This window comes from Corythoichthys intestinalis, chromosome 12, assembly GCF_030265065.1.
Source record: "Corythoichthys intestinalis isolate RoL2023-P3 chromosome 12, ASM3026506v1, whole genome shotgun sequence".
NCBI lineage: Eukaryota > Metazoa > Chordata > Actinopteri > Syngnathiformes > Syngnathidae > Corythoichthys > Corythoichthys intestinalis.
The window spans coordinates 53,860,428-53,885,539 of NC_080406.1; the positions used below are offsets into that span (position 1 = coordinate 53,860,428).

A 25,112-nucleotide genomic window follows, 5' to 3' on the forward strand; every position below is an offset into this window, starting at 1 on the left:
AAATGTGCGCGCAAGCTTGCAGCTGTAATCTATCATCTCTCTCAATTCCGTTGTGCGACTTCCCCGTAGGACCAAATGCGCTCTCCCTTGTATGTGCCCAAGTACGTTCTTCTTTGTGTGTACATGCGCTCTTACTCGCGTGTCGAAGTACTACCTGCTCTATGCTTCCTGCACCAAAATAAAAGCAAGCAAAAAAACAACAACAACATAAACGACTGGAGGCAAAATGGCAGACGAAACTCCGGTATCGTAAAATCGAAATCATGTACTGTAAATCGGTTAAGTTGTAACCCGGGGACTACTTGTATAGTGTTTTTATTATTCAATCAGTTAATGTAAACATATTCAATGTGAAAGATGTTATAGAATGTATTATGTAATAACGTGAAGAACATGAAAAGTAATGTCAGTTACTTTGCTGAGTAACTAATTACAATGAAGTAATTACTTTTTGGGAGAAATAATTGTTAACTACTTTTTTTTTAAAGCAAGATTAACAATACTTGTTGTACCTGTCAATTTACACTACCATTCAAAAGTTTGGGGTCCAAGCGACCCCAAACCTTTGAACCGTAGTGTATCATGGGATTTTTCATGATGTACTTACTAGTATATCATTGGTGAGCTGTGTGCATCTGCAACTGGCGGGTGTCGTGCAGTTGTTTATTAAAAAAAACAAAATCAGTGCAAGTCATTCTTACGTGACACTGAAGTGTAAATGACAGCATTCACGCGCATAACAACAAACAAATTAGACCGCACAACAATCTGCTTCTTCCAAAACACGCTCATTTATTGTGTTGTTGTGCAGAGTCGCATAAACATGCTTGAGTCATTACTCTGGGACTGCATTTCACCCTGTGTTATCAGTTGTGATGTGAAATCTTTTACCCATTCAATATTTATTTACACTTGATGCGAATTCAAAAGACTTGCACAAACTCCCTCACTCACACACACAAACACTTGTGACATAAATGAATTCAGTATTAAAGGTGCAAGTGTAAAATGTTTTAAGTTGATGTTAATAAATATGGTTAATTTAGTTATGACTGTTATTATAGTTTGCCACTCCATCTCAGAAGTTATTATTGCTAATTATACTGAAGGTAGATGCTGAAGTAACTTTATTATTTTTCATATTAAAATGCACTTGTAGTTGGTTTGTGAAAAAAAACGAGTAGAATGAAGTACCATTTACCTGGCTTTTCAAGTAGCATCAGATCTGTACAAAAAATAATCAAGCAATAACTTTTTTGGATTAACTACAACAATTGTCTTTTCACTGGACTAAACATGTGCGGTGATCACTTGTTTAAATATTAGGAATGCTTGTTAGTTGGCACTTTTTCCACTTTATATATTTCGAACATAATTTCATTTTTCATGTGATCTCACATGTTGTGTATGTGGTCTGGCTCAATATATTAAAATATAACCTAATCTCTGTATTGCAATATTATCTCTGGCATACTATTTGTTATGAAACGGTATTGAGCTCACAATTCACAGCCCAATTTCAAGAAAAAAAAAACAAAAAGCCAACAGTATTTCTGAGCTTACTTTTTGGGGTTAGGGTTTGAGATTGATCTAAATATGCGTATTAGATTGGCCATTTTGCTAATGTGCTAACATCTACTATGTTGTATGCTCTTTTAGAGGCCTTCCCTTTGTTGTAATGGACTGCCGCATTAACTTTACAACAACAACAACAAAAAAAGGTATGATTTTGTCTTATCAGCTCAAATTAAACGGCAAGCGTTGGAGAGTAATAACATGTTAAAAGGCGGAGGGAACGCGTAGCTGTTTTGTAGAAAACCTGAACAAGGTTAAGGTAGCAGAGCCTTCCTCCGTGAAGTTGGTCCCCAATCAGATGCAAATTTATAGAAAAATTATGTCATTCGTTTGTACGAGATTGTGCTGAAAAACGTTTGCGTTTGTGCTGCTATCATTTTTGAGATATTAACAATTCTTTTGCAAGTCAATCTGAGGTCAACCAGCCCCCAATTTAGATTAAAAATGGCTAAAAATGGTGTCAATGGTTTGTGTTACGTTTGTGCTGTGAAAAATTTCGTCTGTGCCGCTATCGTTTTTTGAGAGATTAATTTCGAGTTATGACTTCAATGAAAGCGCCTCCGTCACGGCTGATGGAGTGTACCAACTCTCTTAATAACAAAGGGGTGTCCCAACTAGCGCAAACATAGCATAAACAAATAGCATTTTGCATTAAATGGGGGGATGTGAGTCACGTCATCACTTAAAATTTCTCAAGCCCCCCATTTACTGCAAAATTGACCCGAAGGGGTGCTATTTGTTTGTGCTGGTTATTAGGATACCCCCGTTATTGAGAGAGTTGGTACGCTCCATCAGCCGCGAAGGAGGTGATGCGATTGACTTGAAATTCTTCACTCAAAATTACTATCTCGATAGCTCAAAAACGATAGCAGCACAAACGAAAATTTTTACAGCACAAACATTTGACACCATTTTAATCCAAATTGGGGGGGCTGGTTGACCTCAGATTGACCTATAAAAGAAATTTGTCTTTATTTCAAAAATGATAGAAGCACAAACGAATGACATTTTTATATAAATTTGCATCTAATTGGGGGCCAACTTCAAGGAGGTGCAGAGCCTGCCTTGATCTGAAATTACACGTGAACACAACAATGCAATCACACAACAAACACACTCCAAAAAGCCACCTGCGTCTGAAAGTACATACTGTAGGTATGTTCTGAACAGTTTTTTAACCCCAATCATGTCAAAAAACACTTCAAAATATATTACCAGGCTCTTGAGTGCATGCCAAAGCACCAAGCAGCAGTCTTATGCTAAAACAACGTTTTAGCCAATCAGAAAAAAAAACGTTAGTAGAAGCTTGGTCGCAGCTTGGAAAGTGTTCGGTGATGTTTCTTTTTGAAAAAAAAACTGACTTTGTTGTGCAGAAAAAGCTGCTGGGGTGCATAGTTCAGCCTGGCAAAGACCATTTCCTTTTAGTGTTTATAAAAATATATATAAATGTGATTTGCAGCTGGTTTAGCTTGTGGAAACGGTGGGCCGTTGACTCCTCGCTCACCAACACGACAAAGTGAAGCTTTTTCTTTGAGCCAAGTCTTTTATCTTTTACTTTCACGTCCGCGGGCCCTCTGAGGAAAGGGGAGGCCTGAGTCTGTATGGGCCTCTGGGTTCCCAATAAGGGCCCTTCTTGCTGGACCGGTCCTGCCGCCCCACATGCCAAGGAATCAATGGACCCCTCCATTAAAAGGCTTGTCAAACATATCCGTGTCGCCAAAGCTGGACGAGACCGGTTGCTTGTAGAGTGGGTTGGATGCCTGCGGGACATGAAAAGAAAATTTAAACGCTAAGAATCAGAACAAAAGCAGAAAGAACCAAACAATTCGAAAGGGACAGACAAAACCAAGTACCACCACAACGTTGGACAACACAACCAAAAAAGTACCACATACAGAAGTACCTCGACATACGATCCTTTCGACATCTGACGTAAAATTTGACCCGACATGTGCGGCGACATGTGACAACATGGTCGAAATACGTCGATTTTTGACAGTGTGGTATAAGCCTGAACGATATATCGTTTAAACATCTCCATCGCGATGTGCGCATGCGCAATAGTCCCATCACAAAGACATGCGATAGTTTTGATTTTTTTTTTATCAAACAAACTTTATGCGCTTGCACAGCCTCCCTCCTGCCGTCTTTCAGCTCTTTGTTCCTTAGTCACTGTGGCACTCGGTGATTAAAGTTAACAATGTTCACAGATGGCTGTCTTTGATCTAGCCAGAGAAGCAGGCTTCACATGCGCCTCATACGTCAATCATCGTTTAACTTGTTAAATAGTTGCCGCGCAAGGAAGTGCCGGAATGATTGTGTGTGTGTCGAGACGTTCGAGGCAGTCTGACATGTTGTGTCATGGCAATAAACGTTAGAAGTGATCTTAAGGAGTTTGTAATTTCTACATGTCACTCCAGGAGTCACAGCCAAGGTCGGTAAACAGAAGCATTTAATAAAGCCAAGTATTTTTCTACTACAGTGCTTTATTCTTGTTTTAAAATTATTCGGTGGGACAGCACTGTTTAAAACTGACCATAATTATTACATTTGAAGTGCTTAAAAAAATTTTTTTTTAAATATATAATAATATATAATATGTATACATTTTTAAAAATCATACTTTGGGGGAAAAAAAGTGAAAAAACGGTCTTATATGTATCTCTTTCCAATGCTAAATCTGAATACATTAAACACCCCCCCCCCCCAAAAATAAAATAAAATAATAATAATAATAATAATAATAAATTGGGGGGGGGTGCACTATTTTGCGGTTTTTCACTTATCGCGGCGGGTTCTTGTTGTTATTGTAACATCAAAAAGTAAGTCGTGACCTTCGTCAGGTTTTTAATAATTTATTTCAGAACTTTTGCAACACAACACAGCTACTGTCCACAATAGCCGACGCCAACAACATGAAAAAATGGGAAAACTTTCCACTCTACCGCATCTCCCTCTCTCTTCAGTCATACGGTGCATTCAGGAACAGCATGCAAAACACAACCGCTACATTAAAACCCAATACGTTACATTATTATATTATTATAATCTTGATTTGTATTTAGAATTGATTTGTTTTGCTATATGTAATTGCTATTTATAATTGTACCAGCAGTAATTATTAAGCATTTAGCATAAGTTTTTTTTTGGCTGTGGAAGGAATTAATCAATTATAATATATCCTAAAGGGAAAAGTTCCCCTAAACGACCATTTTGACTTACAAAACAGGTCCTGGAATGGATTAAATTTATATGTAGAGGTACCACTGTAAAATAGTAGTGAAAAGAAACAACATGACAACCAACTGGAGAAACTGCCTGGGTGTTTCTGTGTCAAATACCGGTCTCTCGTACCATCTCGTATCGCGCACGTGAGCGAGCGTTCTGGAAGCGTGAGAATTCTCGGCGGTCGTGGATGGTGATGACCAGCTTCCAGGCGCTGAGCAGTAACACTCCCACCAGCAGGATGCTGCCCACCACTGCCAGCAGGACCATAAGGGCATCTGGACCCCCGCCACATTCTGACACGGGAAAAAAAAAAACCAACAACTGGTCAGTCTCAATCATTTGGATGTTTTATTAGTCATGTCTTTATCATGCAATTTTTGGGGGATTTTTTTTCATCTGTGGATTGAGTCAATTTGTGAGTAACTAATGAGAAAACAATTATTGTGTCCCATATGTATTTTCTGTCATTGTATATACTTACACTGAAGTCTAGTTTGCCTAAAATATTTAGTTGTACAATTTATTTTTTATTTATTTTTTTCTTTCACAGTGTACATTGAACCACTGCCTATTCTCGGTTTAGTATATGCAAATGCTTACCTGGTTCCTTCAGGGCAGAAAGAACGGATTTTCCGCTGGCATGCTCCGAGTATGTGAACTTCATCACACAGTCATTGTCCGTCTTGTAGAGGCACAGCACGGAACCTGGGTCATCGGTTTCTTGAAAAGAAAACCAAAAACAATCACTGGTTACAACATTAGATACACGTGCAATTTGATACACTGTCATTCAGTTCATGGAGAAGATAGTCCTCAGCCAGGGGCGTCACTAGACTTAATACAATCCTGGGGCACTGGCAAGCGAGCAAAGTTTATTTTCGAGCACGAAAAGTAAGAAATGGCACTTTAAACTATGTATAATTTAACTTATTCTCACTCTTTTCTTCCTTTTGACCAAAGTCATTTGACCAAAATACAAGTTTCTGTAAAAAAAAAAAAAAAAGAAGCTTGTTTTTCATGTCAACTTCCTCATCTCAGGATGTAGACAGCTGTGCCTGAATTATGAATTTTTAGAACACAGTAGTAACACAATAGTAAAGCTTGTGCTATACTGTATATCAACATTTGAGAAACATATATTGGGAAGCAATTCCTTAACACCATCAGGATTCAAAATCAAAATTGGGACAACCCTTGTTGATAGTCAATTCATCCCTGCTCATGTTCATTAGCTTCCTTCACCTTTCCCTGGACTCTCCTGCTCTAGTTTGTCTGGAAAGAAATGTATATGCATACACACACAGGGCTGTCAACAGACTTGCAGGGGCCCAGGGACAAGAGACCCCACCTCTGCCACCGGCTTATCACAACAACATACGCAGTACTTTAACACTTTGTAAGCAATGACAGTGTAAATTATTTCAATTTAATTTGAGATGGGCAGTTAAATTTAACAGACCGTAATGAGATGTGACACAATATAAAAAAAAAACAGTTTCCATCTATTGTTCCATGTAAGCTACAGTACAATACAACTGAGAGTTCTATGCCTGCCTGCTAAGCAACAAAACAGAGTAACTAAACATCCTGTGCCTGTCCCCTCCACATCCCTGGGGTTATCAAGCCCTCAAACAGTAATGCACCTAGGTTTTTTGACGGCAAAGTCATTTATAACATCAGTGAAATCCAGTTTTTGAGCAAGCTCAAGGTCAATGGAGAGCATGCTGTTACTGGCCTCCCCGAGGGGCCGCTGTCCCCTACAATATGACCGGCTTTACCAATTTGGCGCAGACGAAGAGGTGGGCTAGCGTAAGGGGGTGAGATAGGTGTTGAGAGTTGTTGCGCGGTAGCGCTGAGTTGAGTGGGTTTGAGTCCCCCATTGTTAATAAAAGTTCGAGCAAAAAGCCATACGACATGTCTCTGCGTTTTTATGCACATCGCCACCTTCCTGGAGGAAGACCCGGATGAAATGACGACAAATGAGCCGTCCACCCGTCCACTCCACACTACTGTGCGGAGTTGAGAGCACCACAATTTAGCATAAAGTGCAGTTTGGTAACAATGGTGAGATTGTTAAGGCTGTCCTGTGATATGGTGGAGCATAGGTAGTTTTTTATTATTTTCATTTTACTGAAGGCTCGGTCTCCTACAGCTACAGTCACTGGCAAAGACAAGAAACACACGTAGTGTAGCCTTGAGTGCGCCAGAGCGGGGTCATGCCATTCTCTGCTAAGACAGAGGGGGGCGTTGTGCAGAAAAAGGAAAAAAATATATATTTCAAATTTTTAATTTGTTAAAGTATTTAAGTATATATCAAGTAGAACATAATATTTAATCAGACAATGATTTAAATAAAATAGAAATATGTGAATGTACAGTAAAATAAATTAAGGGTCATTCAGGGGCCCCTATGGTCCTGAGGCCCGGGACAACATAGCCCGGTTAAGTTTGAAAAAAAAAAAAAAAAAAAGACTATTTTAACACCAAATCAATTTTTAAACAGAAAATAATTACAGTACATCCGAAACAAATGATCATAACAATATATTTGAGAGAAAAAGTATGTTATTTTGCCTCATTCAAATCTTAATATCTGAACATTTAAATATGTAAACTAAAGTGCAATCACATTCGTAAATGGATGGCTTTTGGCTTTTGAAATTTAAATAAACCTATCTATTGTGATAAAACAACAAAATTGCAATAACTGCATTAACCATCAAAGTGAAGTCTTACTGTAACTGTAGTCTTGAAACAAATCTGAATAATGAAAAACATTTCAATAAAATAATGCAAACTCGTTAAACTTGAGAGTAGCTGAGATCTGTCATGACAGAACATCGCTTCAATTATATCTGGCGCCATCTAGCGTCGTAAATGGGTATAATGTCGAGACCACGAATATAAGATGACCCCCCGTTTTTCAGTCTTATTTCAATGCAAAAAACAGCTTTTTATATTCGGGCCAATACGGTAACATTGATACTGCAATCACGTGTTGTTGGAGTAATAAAAAAAATGATTATCTACAACATTGTGTCTATAAAAAGCGTCAAACAGTCACTCAACTTGTGATGTATCGTTGGAGCATTAAAATAGGCTACTTATCTTTGCAGCAACCATGTTTTTATCCTAAATTTAAAAAAAAAAAAATCTCCCGAAAGTGCTTCGCAGACGTTTCAACTCATGTGCCTATCACAGTCAAAGTTATGTGCATAAATTACCATATAAATGATGCATATGTAACAAACAATCAAAAATTGAAGGTTTGTTTTTCAAGAAATTTTAAACCCAAATCTCTTCCAATTCTGGAATAACACATTTATTTATTTTATTTTGTAGAACCCTCGAGGTTTTAATTAACCAAAACCTCAAAAGATCCACAAAATTCACAGTTCACAAAACAAACACAAAACAGTGATCTGCAATTTGAATCTAATCATTATTGTGTTATTATTTTTGCTTTTAAGTTTTAAAAGCAGATTTTATTGATAAAGATGATTTTGGACCTCTATAGATTGACACGATAAACTAATTATTATTTCAGAATAGACACAAGCATTCACTAATTATTACTTCAGAGTAGACAAAAACATACAGCTTTACTGATATCGGTATCTGAGAATATAAACAACACAGCATGGGCGAAAATCATATGATCTCACTTGAATGTGTTTTGGCTCCAAGTTCACTGGCCCATGTGTGTGCGTATGCAACTGGAAGAGGAGGAGATTGGTCCTGTGTTTGTAAGAGGAATGTACATGTGGAGACCATTAGGGCCGATCCGACAAGCGAGGAATGCTATGAATCACTTCAGAATTAGGCCAACATGCCGCGCTCCTAAAATAGTTTCAACTGCGACAGAATGCACATGCGCACACACGCACCTGCTTGGAACTGAACTGCACCTATCACCAGAGGCGTCACCAGATGTATTTCACTGGGGCACCTGCCCCAGTATTGATCTGCAGTGCCCCAGTATAATTTTTACTGGTAAAATAAATAAATAGAATACTTAGCAGTTTTAAATCTACATTGCATAAGCTACAGAATGTGCACCACTGCATATGGTCATATTACTCTATTCACTCCATATACATATTCACTCTATATACAGTATACAATCTGCACATGGCTCCTTAATATGGTCATTTATGCACGTAACTTTGGCGGTGATTGGCATATGAGTTGATACTTCCGCGAAGCATCTTGAGCAGATACAGGGTGTGAAAAAGTATCTGAACCTTCTGGAATTTCTCACATTTCTCCATAAGATCACCATCAAATATGAGCTGATCTTTGTCAAAATCACACAGATGAAAGAACAGTTTCTGCTTTAACTAAAGCCACCCAAACATTTTTATAGGTTGTCATATTTTAATGAGGATAGTATGCAAACAATGACAGAAGGGGGAAAAATAAGCAAGTGAACCATCACATTTAATACTTTGTGGCTCCCCTTTGGCACCAACAACTTCAACCAGATGCTTCCTGTAGCTGCAGATAAGTCTGGCACATCATTTAGGACTAATCTTGGCCCATTCTTCTCTAAAAAAAAACCGCTGTAGTTCAGTCAGATTCTGGCATAAATCGCTGTAATGCAATTCAGTGCTTCTCATCAAGACATTTCTTACCATGTGTGTGTTTTATAGTGGGCAGGGCAGCTTTAAACCACCCATCAGTGATTGGGCACACACCTGACTTAAAATATTTGGTAAAAATTGCTTTCAATTGCTCTTTAAGTCTCCTTAGGCAGAGGGTTCACTTACTTAGTCCCCCCCCCCCTTCTGTCATTGTTTGCATACCATCCTCATTAAAATATGAAAGCCTACAAATGTTTTGGTGGCTTTAGTTGAAGCAGACACTGCTTTTTCATCTGTTTGATTTTGACAAAGATCAGATCACATTTGATGGGGATTTTAAGCAGAAATGTGAGAAATTACAAAAGGTTCAGATACTTTTTCATACCACTGTATGCTGTGTTCATGTGTTTTGGGACATCTGAGTTCCCAAGTTGAAAGTCGTTCTGATGTGTTGTTAAGTCAGAATGTCAGATTAAAAACATGGTTGCTAACTTGCTACAAAGAAGAGTAACCTATTTTAACACTCAAAAGTTGATTGACTGTTTGGCGCTTCTTATAGACACCGTGTAATAGAGAATCATTTTTTTCGATTACTCCAACAAAACTTGAATGCAGCATCAATATTACGCTGCATGCTAATTATACTGTCTTTACAGGTAGGCGGCGGATAAACTGCCTTCTTGTTTCGTTTTTACCTCTGTGTTGATGTTTGTTTGGTCGCCTATTCCCATGAATGGTGAATTTTAATGGTTCAACTTTACTTTTGATGTATCAGGCAGTTAACTGTGGTAAACTTCTCCGGTCGCAAAATGAAGTAGCAGATTGGCTGCAGTCTTTTAGCGAACTGGCAATAAATACAATGACAATTGAATGCAATTTGAGTGAGCGGCTCTCACTCAAGAGCTTTGTCTAATATTGTATTAAGTACTTGGATAGACTTGAATGGATATTACAAAGTTATTTGCTCTCGGCAAGGACAAATCAGCAAGGAGGAGTGAAAGTGGTAATTTAGGTAACCCACCTAGGCAACTTTTCGGTCACAACCTACCCACAACCACTCATTAATTGCAGGACACTTATCGTGATATATCCCCATTTCTGTCCAGACAAAGTAGTGCATCAGAAAGTTGAATGGTGAAGGAGTGAAGGAGAGATGGAAGTTGATGAGCATGAGCAGAGGTGAACTGACTATCAACAAGGGATTCACAATTTTGATTTTGAATAGTGACGACTGAAAAAGAAAAACTTTTTTTTTTTTTTTTTTTTTTTTACAGAAACCTGTATTTTGGGTTGATTATATATGGTTTAAAGAGTTATTTCTGACTTTTTATGATAGACAAGTGCTTTAAAAAGTTTTTCGCTCGCTTGCAGTGCCCCTCGTGCCCCAGTATTGTATTAGGTCTAGTGACACCCCTAGGGCACACCCTCTATTTGACTGGATGCCATTACTTCAGGAAATACAGTATTAGTCCTTGGTTATACATGGGAGGAGTTTTTTTTAAATAACAAAAACGGGACAGCTGTGTGTAGCTAAACAGCTGGATTCCATTTTAGAAGAACTTTACTTCAACTCTTCCATGATGTCACACTCAGCTGAGGCCATGTTGTTCTGTAAATGTACCAACATTATACTTGTGATTCTTCTCAGTGAACACAGACTTTGAGGAGTGTCGTCCACTTATTTTTTTTTTTTGCGACTTACAAAAATAATGACAGTTCACAGTGTCTGCAAGGCCAAAGAGAACGCTGGAATTGGTGTGAATGCAGCTGTTGCGTGTGTATATTGTGGACAGCGTTTACTTACTGAGCGTTTCCACAGTGATGATTTCATCCTTGCACAGACGCTGGCAGGTCTGGTTGTCTGAGAGCTTTCCAGAGTCAAACAGCCGGCACTCGATGCATTCTCTGCAAGAGGAGGGAGACAAGGAGGAGGAAGCTGTTTAATGGAAAAGAAAAATGCCCACTCTTCAAAAGTAATGTTTGTTATTTCTACTGTGGTTCAGGAACGCTGTCAGATTACTTAGTACAGATGTGAAATGTAAGCAAATTACAGTACATTAACTGAAATGAAACCATTAAGAAAAAAAAAATATTTTTCTGTTTGTTCTGTACCTTTTTGTGTCGCAGGCATCCGGGCAAGTGGGGCACTTTTCGCACGTGTCCCCAAAGGCGCCGGGCTGTGTGCATTGGCATCGTCCGCACACGCAGTTGCCCCGTCCGCTGCACATCTGCCCGTTGTCAGCGATGCATGACGCGGTCTCTGTAGAGCAGTTGCAGTTGTCCCCGATGTAGCCGGCGTGGCACTTGCACTCCCCGCAGTGACACTCTCCGTGGCCTGCCAAAGACAGTGAAGACCCAAGGAGGAAGTCAGCACTGGAAAATCCAATTTTTTTTTTTTTTTTTTTTTAAGTAGAACTGCATTAGCATGTTAAACCGGGTGGTAGCTCAATGATCTGAGCGCCCCGCTGCCATTGTGGAAGCCCTGCTTCGAATTCTACTTGTGAGCAGAGGAGTGTAGTAACGCGTTACAATTACTCTGTTCTATTACACTTACTTGAGTAACTTTTTGGGAAAAATATACTTCTAAGAGTACTTTTTACTTGAGTAGATTTGTGAAGAAAAAAACGCTTCTCTCACGCCGCTACTTTGGGCTACACAAAGTCATTACTAGAGATTGGCCGATATGGGTTTTCAAATGCCGATGTCGATATTTAAAAAAAAAAAAAAAAAAAAAAAAAAAAATCAGCCGATTGCAGATATCCAAAACCGATATTTGCGGCCGATACTTTTTTTTTTTAAAAGCGCGTAGATTATGAAAGGCAATTTTAAAAAATGGCTTCAACAGCTTCAAATTTACAATGATGATCTGAGACTGAAATGATTAATTCGGTCTAGTGCTACCAAACCAACAAACGCAACAATTCTTTTTATGATTATGCACACTCGGCAAAAACCGTACATTATTATAAAATAATGAAACCGACCAGACATCACAACGAGATGTAACAAGTGAGACTACTAAAGCTAATGCTAATGCAAATGCTACGCTAATGCTACGAGTTACATTTAGAGTGTAATGAACACTCAGTCAGTAAACACCTTAAAAGCAACATTGCATATTTTCTCATGCACGATTTAAAATCGCCTGATAAAGTCTGAAGCCTTCTGTAGCAGCCTGCCTTCAAGCTGCCGCGGGGCCCTTCCAGGGTCCTACCATTGGTAGGCGGCGGCCACAGTTGCCCACACAGATGCCTAACCATAATCCTTTTTTATCAGCTTTTTTTTTTTTTTTTGTTAATCTTGTTGGAAAAATATATATCAGCTGACTAATACACTGCCATCCAAAAGTTTGGGGTCAGTCAGGTAGATAATTTTGTTTTTTCCATGAAATGGTACACATTTTCTGTAATTTTCAGATTATAATCCGCTATTTTTCTCATTCATTTTAAATCTCGCGGGTTATTTGTTGGTTTATTTGGGTTAATAAGTAACACTTCATTTAACAGCAGCGTCATAAGGCCGTCATAATTATGACATGACACTATCATGGGCACTACCAAATGCTTATGACAGATGTCATTAAGTGTCATCCGGCAAATTATGTCACTAACTCCATTTACATCCAGCTCGGATCTTTTACATCCATTCAAAAGTGATATAATTTGCCGGTTAACACTAAATGAAGTCTGTCATAAGCATTCATTAATGCTCATGACAGTGTCATGTCATTGTCATGTAATTATGATTGTCTAATAACAGTCTCATGGCGCCACTGTCAAATAAAGTGTTATCAAATACCATAACTAGCAATTAATGAAACAACTGGCACAGTAACTGAAGAAATAATTAACACAGAACATAATTTTTTATTTACATCTGAATGCTGCAATGCATGCTAGGAGGCACGTTGGGCAACAACAGTGTTGGCAGCAGAGGTTGATCGTCTCCCCCCAGTGATGCCCAAATGAAGATTCTTGAAGTAATTAAGTCATGGTGGTTCATTTGGTCTTATGATGGTGCCATGTCAAATTAAGTGTTACCGGTTGAAATCTTTTGGGGTAGATATTTCATAATACAGTGAGTACAGCTGTGGTTTATAGTCCAGTGCGGCTTATCTCTGAACAAATGTCATTTAGGTGTCAAATTTGGTGGGTGGAGGCTTATAGTCAGGTGCGCCTTAAAGTGTGAAAATTACAGTACTTGTCAAATGCGTTGCAATACAAATCGAAAATATTTTCAAGACATTGACAAAGTTAAGAATAATGATTTTTATTTGAAAAAATAATTTTGCCCGACCCAGAGCGACAATTTGTGGTAGAGGTGGATGCGTCTAGTGTAGGGGTCGGGGCAGTGCTTTCACAGCGTGCAGCATCAGACGGCAAGCTACATCTGTGTGCCTTCTCTCGCCGACTGTCCCCGGCAGAGCAGAATTATGACATTGGGCATCCAGCGTAAAAACGTGTGCTAAATTTATCATGTGAATAGACTGATCCACTGTGGCGAAACCTGAGGGGGAAAGCCAAAAGTCATGGATGGATGGAACTGTATTAACCTGTTGGGTAAAAACGTCAAAGAAATGCTGCGGAAATCCAATAATCAAGCACGCGAGGAAAAGCCAATCACTTGCCTGACCTTTGACTTGCGTTTCTAACACTACTGACCTCACTGACCCAGAGCGTGAAAGAAGCTTAGAGTTGGAATCTCAACTGGAAGAATCAACTTGACAGCACAAGGCTCTTTACACACAAAAAGTGCCTCGTTTATTCAACTATTGACACAAATGTGTGGGCCTCCCTTCACACAGCTACACTGAATGCTATGATAAGGCGACATTTGTGTCAGTGTCTAATGCAATGTATAAAATAGTTGTCTTACTGTCAAACAGTCTTAAAGCACGAGGGCGGAGCATCAGGTGTTAAACTCGACATTGAGGTCACAGAGCTTCGCAGCCCTGACATTATCCACAAACTATAGAATTGCCTATGCTAAAATGTTTTCTTCTGGTTTGTACAAAGCAAAGACATGAAAAAGGTCAAGACAATTTCAGGTTCTAGTGTAACAAGGAATCTAGGCACTGTCCTGCGTCCGAAACCATCTTGAAAGCATAATACAGCAGTCTCGGGACGTCTACGCCATTTATAGAGAAAAGTTAACGCAAAATTATGAATTTTACAGGTGTAAAAAGGGCATTGGACACGACCCCAACTCTGATAACTCTGTCACCAATCACCAATTTCTTGACGATATTGTACAAAAACAACTCTTGGGATAATTCGATATTTGCCAATATCACAGTCTGCCAAAGATCCAGCGCCCTTCCTCTGGATAGCAGTCCTGCTCTTGCAGGCTCAAACTCGTTGTGTTCGCTCACGTTTCGTCTTCAAATGTTTTATTGGGTTCGAGGTATTGAAACTGGCCGATTTAACTCCACATCGCGAAACTTTCAGGCCGCAAATCTTGCATGCAGCCATTGATTTTAATTGACGGATTTCTATTTTGAAATATTTCCCGACCGCCGCTATGTCGGCGCCGCCAAGCGGCCTTGTCATTGATCAGGAGTGGCTATTGGCCCGTTCTCATTGGTCTGGAGCAGGCCAATAGCGATAGCTGCTTGGTGTTCACGTGTCATCATACAACACAGAGACAGAGTGTAGTGAGCGCCAGGAGAAAAAAAAAGGCTGCGGTCAAATGTTATAATAATGGACCCGGCGCCGTCTTTGTTGGTACTCGCCGATACCGATACCACCATTTCGGGCTGGATCGGCGCCCCCTGCCAATACTAGTATCTGTATCAGTGCATCTTTAATTACATCAGGGCAGGGAATCGAACGCACAACCTCTGGGTTGGGGGGACAACTACTCTACCACTGAGCCACGCCATCGGAAAACCAGCAAATGTAACTCTACATTGCATACCTTACACATAGGACAGACTGGCAAGAAAAGCAAGGACTCTACCTCAACATGTCCCCTTTGTATGTCAAGATATGAATTGAAGGATACTTCTACCGCTCAATAGAGATCGCAGTATGGGTTTTAATATTTTATATATATATCTTCTGACTTTTAAAATGATGACTATTTAAATCTTAACCAAACCTACAGTGGGGAGAACAAGTATTTGATACTCTGCCGATTTTGCTGGTTTTCCCACTTGCAAAGCATGTAGAGGTCTGTAATTTGTATCATCAGTTCTCTTCAACTGTGAGGGACAGAATATAATACAAAAAAAAAACAAAATCACGTTGTATGATTTTTAAATAATAAATTTGCATTTAATTGCATGAAATAAGTATTTGATACATCACAAAAATCGAACTTAATATTTGGTACAGAAACCTTTGTTTGCTATTACAGAGACCAAACGTTTCCTGTCGTCCTTGACAAGGTTTGCACACACTGCAGCAGGGATTTTGGCCCACTGCTCCACGCAGATCTTCTCCAGAGCCTTCAGGTTTCGGGGCTGCTGCCGGGCAACACGGACTTTCAGCTCCCTCATAGATTTTCTATCGGGTTCAGATCTGTTGACTGGCTAGGCCACTCCAGGACCTTAAGATGCCTCTTACGGAGCCACTCTTTAGTTGCCTTGGCTGTGTGATTTGGGTCGTTGTCATGCTGGAAGACCCAGCCACGACCCATCTTCAGGGCTCTCACTGAAGGACGGAGGTTGTCAGCCAAGATCTGGCGATACATAGCCCCATCCATCCTCCCCTCAATACGGTGCAGTCGTCCTGTACCCTTGGCAGAGAAGCAGCCCCAAAAATGATGTTTCCTCCTCCATGTTTCACGGTTGGGATGGTGTTCTTGGGGTTGTACTCATCCTTCTTTTTCCTCCAAACACGACGAGCCGAGTTTAGACCAAAAAGTTCCATTTTGGTCTCATCCGACCACATGACCTTCTCCCATTGCTCCTCTGGATCATCCAGATGGTCAGTGGCAAACTTCAGACGTGTCTGGACATGCACTGGCTTCAGCAGCAGGACCTTGCGCGCGCTGTAAGATTTTAATCCATGACGGCGTAATGTGTTTCCGATGGTTTTCTTCAAGACTGTGGTTCCAGCTCTCTTCAGGTCATTGACCAGGTCCTGCCGTGTAGTTCTGGGCTGGTCCCTCACCTTCCTCATGATCAGTGATGCCCCACAAGGTGAGATCTTGCATGGAGCTCCAGAACGAGGCAGATTGACCGTCAACTTGAACTTCTTCCATTTTCTAATAATCGCTCCAACAGTTGTTACCTTCTTACCAAGCTGCTTGCTTATTTTCCTGTAGCCCATCCCAGCCTTGTGCAGGTCTATTATTTTATCCCTGATGTCCTTACACAGCTCTTTGGTCTTGGCCATTGTGGAGAAGTTGGAGTTTGTTTGTTTGAGCATGTGAACAGGTGTCTTTTATACAGGTAATAAGTTCAAACAGGTGCAGTTACTTCCGGTAATGAGTGGAGAACAGGAGGGGTTCTTAAAAAAAGAACTAAGAGCAGAATATTTACTAGTTGGTAATGTATCAAATACTTATTTCATGCAGTTAAATACCAATTTATCATTTAAAAATTATACAATGTGATTTTCTGGATTTTTGTATTAGATTCCGTCCCTCACAGTTGAAGAGAACTTATGATACAAATTATAGACCTCTACATGGCTTGCAAGTGGGAAAACTAGCAAAATCAGCAGTGTATCAAATACTTGTTCTCCCCACTGTAAAACCCATGTACTGACAAACCAATGCCGTTATTTCAAAAGCATTTTCATTGGAATATTTTGAGGGAGTAACTGGGTCACCGGGTGTGGCCCTTCATTGAAACACCATTAATAATAGTCTGGGACTGAAATGGTTTCAACTGCTACCTCATCCCAGAAGGGAAGATGATGATTAAAAAAAATTGAACAGGATGCATTTGTTTGATCATCAAGGCAGTGGTTAGTGTGGTGCAATGTCGTCTGAACATGCAACGTGGAACTATGCGCCAAAAACAAAAACATGTTTAAGCTTGGAGCCCACCCTTCAGCCATGAGTCACTTCGGCAAAAGTGGTGTTTGGACAATTAAGGACAATTGTACTTTTCTAACAGAGTTTGCGGACAATAAAAGAAAAGCTGCCGTGACACTAACATGCTGCACACAAGTCTGTAAATTTGGAAAATACATTTAGTCCTCTCCATCCCATGTAGCAAATTTTGGTTACTCTTAAAAGGGACGTTTAACCATATGAATTCAAAAGCCTGCACTCTATCATGTGAATTCTGCGGTAGGAGCATTACACTGATTACATCTACATGGACAAAATTTCTGTAATGCAATCAGCTTTTGGATTAATTTATGAATGTAACTCGTAGTGTTAGCATAGTGTTTGCGTTAGCATTATATTGTTATGCCAATGGCGACCGTCCTCAAACTCTGGCTTTTAAAAAAAAATTTTTTTTATACATATAGTTCGTGGCGTGAAAATAATGAACTGTTTTCCTGCCGAGTGTGTATTATCACCAAGTTGGCGTTACCCTTGTATGTGCTTGCCTGTCAATGTTCATTCGAAAAAGTTGGAAAACTTTATTTATATATTTTTGGAGTATATTTGTCAAATTTTACAGAAGAAAACATTTTTAGTAAACGTCAGCTAAAACTAGACAAAATTAGTCTCGAGTTTTCGTCAACAAAAACTAGACAAAGACAAACACATTTTGAGATTACTAAATTTGACTAATAACTATTATTGTCCAAAAGACTAAAGGCGTTCCGTTGATGTCGGAGCTACGGCGTGGACCCCACGTCGTCCTCGGGCATTCGATTAGATGTTCTGCGTTTCCCAGTCTAAATGGATTGGGTGTCGAGCACCGTCAAGGCAGCCTTAGAGTTAACTGAGACACTATCATGCTGGAAGATTTTGGTAGCAACTTGTTGGTTCCCTTCCCTTCCCTTTTTTTTTTTTTTTTAAAAAGACATTGACACCTTTTTAAAATATCTCGATTCTTGAAGGAGCATATCGATAACCTTTTGGGATACAAAGTATCGTGATATATCACCATTTCGGTATTTTGTCACACCCCTACTCTTAATAGCTATGTTACGTTAACATACCGGCCACTGTCGCATTTCGTTGTTCATGCATCATATAACATTATAATACTGTACACTTATTCAGCATGTTGTTCTTTATTGTATTTTTATTTTAAATTGCCTTTCAAGATGCCATATCTGTTCTATGTGTTGGATTTTATCAAGTAAATTTCCCCCCAAAATGCGACCTATACTCCGGTGCGACTTATATGTTTTTCTTTCCCTATTCACTGCACATTTTTGGGCTGGTGCGACTTATACTCAGGTGCGACTTACAGTCCGAAAAATACGGTAGATCTTGGAGTGAAAAACAATGAGCATCCCTGCAGTAGGTTATATACCGAATACAAAATAGATTTGTGTCTTAAGCAGCATAAATGTCATTCCTCCATTCAGTTTCAGGGAAATCGGTCGTACTGTATCCTGCCAACAAACAGTAACTCTAAACATTGTACTTTCATGCTTGGTAGAGGTGATTAGATCACCGAGTTGACAAATGTTCCTGGGACAAAAATGAGGTGTGCCTTTCCTCACAGCCTTCTTATCCTTCTTTCTTTGCTATGCTATTGGGACTTTTGGACTTAGTGTTTAAGTTACAAATGATAATGTGACAAAAGACATGCTACTCGAGTCTAACTCAAGCAGTGAACCCCCCCTTTCAAAAATGTTTGCTCAGCAATTTGCTACTTGAACCCCTAACTTGAAAAGCCTCACGCTGCTTTTACCATACATGATAAACTGCTGATCATTGTGTTGGCACGTTGAAGGCACAATTATAGAATCCAAAAGTATTTCCCCCAGTTAAGCGTGCCAGCACAAGATAACAGTTACAGTTCTGCTAATGCACTGTATTTTTTTCTGCCTAGTGACAAACTGGATTGTAATATTCAAAGGTTTAAGTCAATATTTGGAGATTAAATGAAAAGGAAACGATTTGATGGAACATTTTAATGGCTTGCCTTCATGTCCTTACGTGCAAAAGTGCCAAAGTGCGTCAACTACCACACAGCACTGAAAGGACTTAAATCAATGATGACTCATTTTAGCTGCAGAAAGATTAATGGTAAATTGTGTTATACTTACTGTATAAAGCTGAAACTAGCAGCTTTTTAAGGGCCCCCAAAAAAATCTACACATTGTCGCTAAAAGTTTCAGCAATTTTAATCCTTTATCTTTCCTGGAACAGAAATATTTCAATCAGACATATCCACGTATTGTACAACACACAGGTAAGGAAGTGTAAGCCCTTTGTGGTTTGCATGGCAAGATGCCAAAAGTGTTAAGATAAAATTCACTCATCAATACATTCAACAAAGATATACAGCACATTGAACAATGTTGCACGCTAACACATGAAAACAAACGATGCTAATCCAAGTAACATTATATTGTTTTGTTTAGTAGGTTATTTTTCCACCTTTTTGAAATTAGTTTTCACAATGTTGCAGAAAATTATAGTATGCAATTCATAGGGTGACCTGTACTAAAAAGATAATAATAATATAACAGGTTATCCATGAGTAAAGTTTGAACATTTAATTTCCATGACTGAAATAAATAAGAGAGAGAGGAGCGCTTGTTGATCAGTTTCTAAAGTAACGACTCATTGTGGTTCAGCGCGTTTCTGGCTTGTGTCATGTTTGTCTTTAGTTGGACTTCCTCAGAAGTATCGTCTTACTGTGTGAGGAAACTGGATTGGCCCAATCCACTGTGGTGTGCAGTTAGTCCGTGGTGTGCGAAAACCGACTCCAAGAAGAAGTGAAAGCCGCCACACTTAATGACACAAAGGCGGCTGTGGGCGAGGACTGCGGTTTGGTCACAGGAATGATGGCTGATTAATTTGAACAGAAGCCCTAAAAGTAGCACCAAAGCAGCTCCTGCAAGGTCCGTTACCATAGTGAGCAGATGCAGCCCGTCTCCTTGGTCTCCTTATAGTTTAAGTGAATCAAAACAAGCCAACAAAGTGACATTTTTCCAACCAGGAAAACCACCAGAAGAGGAAGAGATTTGTGTCTTCGTCATCAAACTGCTGATGTGCAATTTATTGCTTTTCTCATGGGGGCAAAAATAGCCATGAACTCTGTGTTTGATGTGCACACTAAAAGAGACTCTGCCTAAATGTCATTTGGAGATTACTGAACGATAAATAATAAGTACCGTACATATCTTTGAGGGTTACAAGCTGGAATATTTTTCTTCAGTTATGATAAAGACAACAATTAAAGGGTATTAAAACACTAAGGGGCTGTGAGATATCAATAGAACCGTTATGTGGCAAGATAACAAATATTAATAAAGTTAACCAAAAAATAAATCACATTCATGAGCAATTATCGAAAATAGATAGAAAATTACGAATATTTCTGAAAGTATTCCGGAACCAGCCGAATGAGGCGGAGACGTCATAACAAGGAAACAATAGATCGAGGCAGGTGCCATCGTTGTTTATCGGCGAGAGAGTTCCGTTCGTGTTTCATCAAAAAAAATCGCTAAAATGGTTCAAACCTGTCATGCTATGTGGTGTACAAATAGCCATCTGTCGCAATGTAGTACCCATGAGTTCCCGAACGCGAGAAAAAGAGCTGGACTACGCAGACAATGAGTAAAGTTCGTCAGTGCTAAGAGGGCTAATTTTGCAGACCCAGCCTCCGGCACCGTTTTGTGTGGTGCTCATTTTACTCCTGAAAGCTATACGAACTATGGACAAATTAAATCAGGTTTTGCTAAGAAATTGCTCCTGAAAGCAGATGCGGTGCCCACCTACACGCGCAGCCACCTAAATGTCCCGAGATATCAAGAAAGAGGACGATGACTGGCTCTGATGAGACCACCCCACCACCCCAGGCAAAGCAAAGGAGGAAAATGGCCAGAGTGAGTACTCTTTGATAATAAAAAACATATCACGCATTGGATATAGGACTGGACACATGTATAAATTATCGCTCGTAAAATATATAGAACAAATCCTCTAATCCCATTCATATTTGTGTCGGTTGGCAGAGCGAAAACCGATGATAGCACAATAAATGATAATTATTCTATACATTACTTTATTTTGCGGTCACTGTGTATCAGCTTCACAAAAATAAATGCAAAACAAACCATTCGGTGTTTCCCACACAATCTGTTGTTGCCGGTGTTTCATCTGTGTGATTGCTCACCTCAATGATCCTTTCATTAGGCTGCATTGGCTTTCGTTTGGGCTCAAATTGATAATCCAAAACACCAAAGAAAGGTTCATAACTCTCCTCGTCACCATTAGAAGAATGTTTGTTACGTCGGATTCGTCGCTGCAACTAGAAACAAAATTGTCCGCCATCATCGCCGCCATTCAGTACTAAGCACTGAGCCGGTTGTTTCCTCATAGTGACGTCCCGCACACAATATGCTAGATTTCCGGGATCTCGGGGGCGGGTCCTTTTAGCTTGACAATCGATCCTAATTTCTATCATTTTCTTGGTGTTGCGATGTGTGTAATTACACGAAGTGGCATGATATGAATCCAAAAGGCATGCGTTTATGGATAAATGATGGAATATTAGCATTTCCACAGGTGTTGTCATACCCTTTAATGCGTGGAAACTATCACAGTCGATTTTGTCATCAGAAAGGTTTTTACTCATTATATGGTTCGCTTACAGAGGAAGATGTACATTGTTAATGCACAGGCATGGACTTCATAATGATATTGACAGGACACTTTCCCCAGACAAAGCGCCATGCCTTCAAGTAGGGGGCCGTCCCACACTCCGCTTCAGTCGGTTGAAGTCGGTCGCAGTTATTCTCGAACACATGCGGCGGTCCGACGCTGGATTTAGGTTGAAAAAGTATGAAAGCTGTACCGCATACAAACAGAAAGGATTGTCTCAGGAGTGATTTGTTCGAGGATTCAAGGTAATTATTATATTTTTTCGTACCATGTATGCATTTTGAAACGGGAAAAAAAATCAATGGGAGAAATCAACCGCTACGGCATTGGCGTCATAATTCTCAATATTTAGGTAAAATAAATGATAACTGCCCGTTTTTTGCTTTTAACCAAGAATCGAGACCGTTTTACGTTCATATCTATAAAGAATCCAGAGATTTAAGTATTTATTCACAAGAATTTTCAACGTAAAAAGCTCTTTGTGGTGATAAGGCGGCGCCACAGTGGCTTAAAGACTAGCAGTGCATTCGACATATTTACGTAAAATAAATGCTAACATCCCGTTTTTTTTCACTTTTAACCAAGAATCGGGACTGTTTTACGTCCATATCGATAAAGAATTCAGGGAATTAAGCATTTATTCACTATAATTTTCAACGTAAAAAGCTCTTTGTCTATGTTTCCACTCAATCAGCCTTGAAGGAGATAGGCCCCTTATTAATCTGCCCGCGCCCCGTGTCCTGTCAATATTTATTATGAATTTTATGGTACAGATATGTGGGATTTCCTGCTAGGTGTTGATGCCTATCCCACCTCCTCTAGTGCTCATGGTTCAGCTGCAGGGACATCAACCAGCAACTATCATTCCTCTTCGTTTCGTCCCTTTAATCCTTGAACATGTACTGGTGACGGGGCATGTCTCCCTGATGGATGTTCTCTCTCTGTGGCTGTTCAGTTCTTTATTCAGTGCCAAAAGCTTCCCTTCTCTGCCAGTTCTTTCGTGGCCCTCTTTAGCTTTCCTATTCACTCCTTAAGATGACAGTTATTGATAGGCCCACAACGCCTGGGCATCTGCTCTCTACTGTGTATTTGGTGGTCTTCCAGCCTGTCGCCCTGCACTCAACAGCTAGCCAATGTACCAATACTTTCTTGCTCGTAGATAACATTCGGTTCCCTCCTTTAGTGATTGTCAGTTCTATGAGATGTACTTTTCTTGCTTTTGAGGACTGCGTAACAATGTCCAGACAGAAAGATGTGGTTGTGATTTCAAGGTTGCATGTCAAGATCGACCATCCTGTGACACACTTAAGGCTCTTTCAGACATACGCCGAACTCCGGTTAAATCCCGGAATTTAAACGGGTAGCCCTTATGTCTGAAACTAAATTCCCGGGCTTACTGACACGGACATTAACCCGGTTGCATCCTAGTATAATGTCTTGTATTCTGGACGCGGCATGTGTGAAAGCAGCTGTTTAATTCCAGGGCCACAGTGCAAAGGCTGATGACGTAAATATCATTAAAGTGTGATCGTCATTTCTTCGCAGTAAGATGAAAAGCAGTAAACAAACATTGCAATATAGCAAACCAGAAAGATTGTAAAATTAAACTGGAAATATCTAAATTAAATTGCTACTTCATTCCAGAGCCGAGGAAGAGACAGTCCATCTTTGGAAACGTGTGGTGTATTTTGTTACTGATGCAGACCAAAAATGACAATGTCCGGGATTTAAAATCCCGCCCCTTGCCTTCCCTGCACAGAGAGAGCCGAGTCGCCAACATGGGACAAGTCTGAAAGTGTCCAACCCGGGTAGGGCTGCAGCTATCGAATATTTTAGTAATCGAGTATTCGACTGAAAATTCTATTGATTAATCGAGTAATCGGATAAAACTTTTTTTTAAGGTAAAGAGCAATTATAAATATACAGGAGAAAAAAAAGACATTTAATCCAATATTGAACCATTTTAAGTCAATCAATGTCGTTATTTTTTATGTACATTGGTTAAAACAGCCAACAATTGCATCTCAGATGTGACTAGAAATAAAAATTCACTGCTTTCACTCAAAAAACTTCTAAATCTTATAAAAAAAAAAAAAAAAATTAAAAAAAAAAACATTTCTTACCTATAAATGTGATTACGCTTGATGACACACATCACTTGAAAGCTACGTGTTTTTCCCACGTGTTTCAATTTAATTTCCATTTGTGTCAAGCTATTTTTAAGTTCTAATTAAGTTTTAAGTTAGTCTAAACTGTTAGTACTGATAGGATATAAAGTTTTTGCTGTGTTCAAAATAAATGTATGATACCTGCTGTATTGGAGCACATTAGGGACCAGTGCTACTTGGTGTTTTATTCAACAATGACTACTGAGGTAAAACTGACAGTTAGCTTTATTATGTTTTAATTTTACACCCTCATCACTCTACAGCGCTGTGTTTTTACAGATTAAATAAAGCCTGTATTTAAGACACGTTAGCCACGCATCGACAGTGGTCATAATCAATAGAAACCTAGCCCTCCGAAGGGCTAACGTTACGTCTACGTGAGCGAGTGACAGTAACGTTATATTTATTAGCGATGAGAAGTCTACTACTTAAAGATGGCGGCTGTTTAGTAACGCTGCCCAGACGGGGCCGAGTCTGTCATTTTGCATCTAGTCCTAAATGCATGCGATATCTATGAGACGTATCGGACACTACCTGCTACCGCACTAGCATCATGCGGACGTAGTTTTTAGCAACGTCGGCGTAGTTTGTAGCGGCTGTCAGCTGCAGTAAGTTTTTTTTTTTTTATTGCTTCTTCCTCTACACACATGACATCAGCGCGTTGTCCCGCATTAAAAGTAGTCCGGACTCTGGGCAAAACGTGACGCTTGGAGCTGGCTAAATTAAACGATTTCTCGAGGTGGATAAAATTACTCGGATCAGTTTTTAAACTCGAGTTACTCGAGTTGCTCGAGTATTCGTTTCAGCTCTAAACCCGGGTAATTTGCGATACATCTCACCATGTCTGAAAGCCATGACT

The 25,112-nt window shown here is 39.6% G+C and overlaps 1 protein-coding gene across 1 annotated transcript in view; it reads right to left on the reverse strand.

Annotated features, from left to right (window-relative positions):
- Positions 1-769: 769 nt before the first annotated feature.
- itgb5 (integrin, beta 5) overlaps positions 770-25,112 on the reverse strand; it is a 106,992-nt gene continuing 82,649 nt past the window's right edge. Inside the window, exons 12-16 of the mRNA XM_057851917.1 lie at positions 11,499-11,721; positions 11,191-11,291; positions 5,404-5,523; positions 4,930-5,096; positions 770-3,335 (exon numbers count right to left, since the gene is read on the reverse strand). Of these exons, the coding sequence (XP_057707900.1) occupies positions 3,246-3,335; positions 4,930-5,096; positions 5,404-5,523; positions 11,191-11,291; positions 11,499-11,721 (701 nt within the window). The 3' untranslated portion in view covers positions 770-3,245. The remainder of the gene's footprint in view (positions 3,336-4,929; positions 5,097-5,403; positions 5,524-11,190; positions 11,292-11,498; positions 11,722-25,112) is intronic.